Source organism: Macadamia integrifolia, chromosome 8 (genome assembly GCF_013358625.1).
Source record: "Macadamia integrifolia cultivar HAES 741 chromosome 8, SCU_Mint_v3, whole genome shotgun sequence".
In the NCBI taxonomy this organism is placed as follows: Eukaryota; Viridiplantae; Streptophyta; class Magnoliopsida; order Proteales; family Proteaceae; genus Macadamia; species Macadamia integrifolia.
The window spans coordinates 20583012-20584711 of record NC_056564.1 but is presented as its reverse complement, the minus strand read 5'-3'; the positions used below and the strand labels follow the sequence as shown (position 1 = coordinate 20584711).

Here is a 1700-nt window from a genome sequence, read left to right as displayed (position 1 = left end):
TAGAGAAGTCAAGAATTAGAGAAGTCTGTTGGAACTCTTGAAATTGTAATAGGGTGCTTGTTTTGATCATTGTTATCATGTTTGGGAGAAAATGAGGAATTAGGAAGACTATTGCACTAGTTTTATTAAGTTGTAATGACTAGCTTTAACTCTTCAACTTTCAATTATATTGTATTGTTTTTATTAATTTGGCCCTCATGTCTCTGTATTTGTCTATCCCTTAATTTTAAGCCAATGGACAACATTTCCTTTCAACATAGGACAATATGAGAATAAGGTTATACGCAAGACAATATTATGCATACCAAGTAATCACATTACTTGATCCATTTTTTGAAAAAACGGACAACATTTCATTTGAATATGAAACATTATCACAAACCTGTTAAAATGCATCTATAGACATATAAGTTTTCCATATGACAAACCTATTAAAGTGCATCCATAGAGTCTACCAAATAAACATCCATGTTCCAAAACCCAAATAAACATCATTGTTCTGAAACCCAAATAAACAAATAATTTGTTCCATAACACAACTAAACATCATTGTTCCAACACATAAGGAAACAAACAAATAGTTCCATAACGCAATAAACATCTGTCACAATAACTTTATCATCCCATAAAAAAGAGAAAAAAAAAAGCTTGTTTCATATCCCAATTGCTCTCTCCCATCACCAATTCCATATCCCAGGTGCTCTCTCCCATCACCAACGTACATTTTCCTACTTCTTTTAACATATTTGGTCCTCCATTTCGAGTTCTTGATAGCATGTTGGGTTAAAGCTCTATCCTGAATTGTTTGCTGTGTAGGCTGAGATGTTGCTTGTGACCTTATTAGTACTTGGGAGCTACTACCTTCATACTGAATCTCCTCCCCTTGCTTTCTCTACACAAACACATAAAGTAAATTACAAAAGTGATATCAACCATGTAAATTAAGTAAGTAATGATCAATTATAAATTACATATGAGGAATCATACCTTCTTTCCTGTTTTGTTCTTTTTCTTCGGTTGTTCGTCACCTCGAGGACATGTAATTCTGTTGTGGCCAGGTATGTTGCAGATATCATATTTCACACTTGAAGATTTATTCTTGGCAGGACCCTTATCAAATTCCATTTTTCTACTTTTTTGAGGTCTACCAGGTCTTCTCTTAAGTAGTGGAGGTTGGACAATCCCAGCGCAGATATCAATCACCAAATCAGCCAATGCTAGTAGTGGTTTAATGAACTCACTAAATACCTTAAGATACATGTTGACACTATAGTATGAGCTGTAATAAGCTTGAAGTGACCCCCTACTGTGTGTGATAGCTGCTACTGCATGTTTGCATGGCAACCCCGTACAGTGTCAAAGCCTACAACCACATATATTAGCTGACTGATTCACCACAACCCTGCCACCATGCATATCTACCACTTCAAATGAGTGTGAATTGGCTTGGTGCACAATGCATTCTCTTGCTTTCTGTTGTACCTTGTCTAAACTTGTCTTCATATCTGGTGTGATTGGACCAGATACTGAATAACTGCAACCATTCTTAAAATGCTTAAACATCCTATTCATTATCTTCAGCCTAATCTCATCCATGAGCACCATAATAGGCTTGTCTCTCACTTCTGTTATTCAATTGTTGAATGACTCAGTCATGTTATTGGTTAGCTGTGGACTCTTAGTCGCAAAATCAAAGGCAT

At 35.8% G+C, this 1700-nt stretch overlaps 1 protein-coding gene across 1 annotated transcript; it reads right to left on the bottom strand.

Moving 5' to 3' along the window:
• Nucleotides 1–546: 546 nt before the first annotated feature.
• On the bottom strand, nt 547–1470 carry LOC122086790. The gene is made up of 3 exons (XM_042655747.1): nt 988–1470; nt 723–892; nt 547–601 (listed from the first exon to the last, which is right to left on the bottom strand). Exons 1-3 carry the CDS (start codon nt 1258–1260, stop codon nt 547–549), a joined length of 498 nt encoding a protein of 165 aa, XP_042511681.1. The 5' UTR covers nt 1261–1470.
• Between the last annotated feature and the right edge of the window lie 230 nt (nt 1471–1700).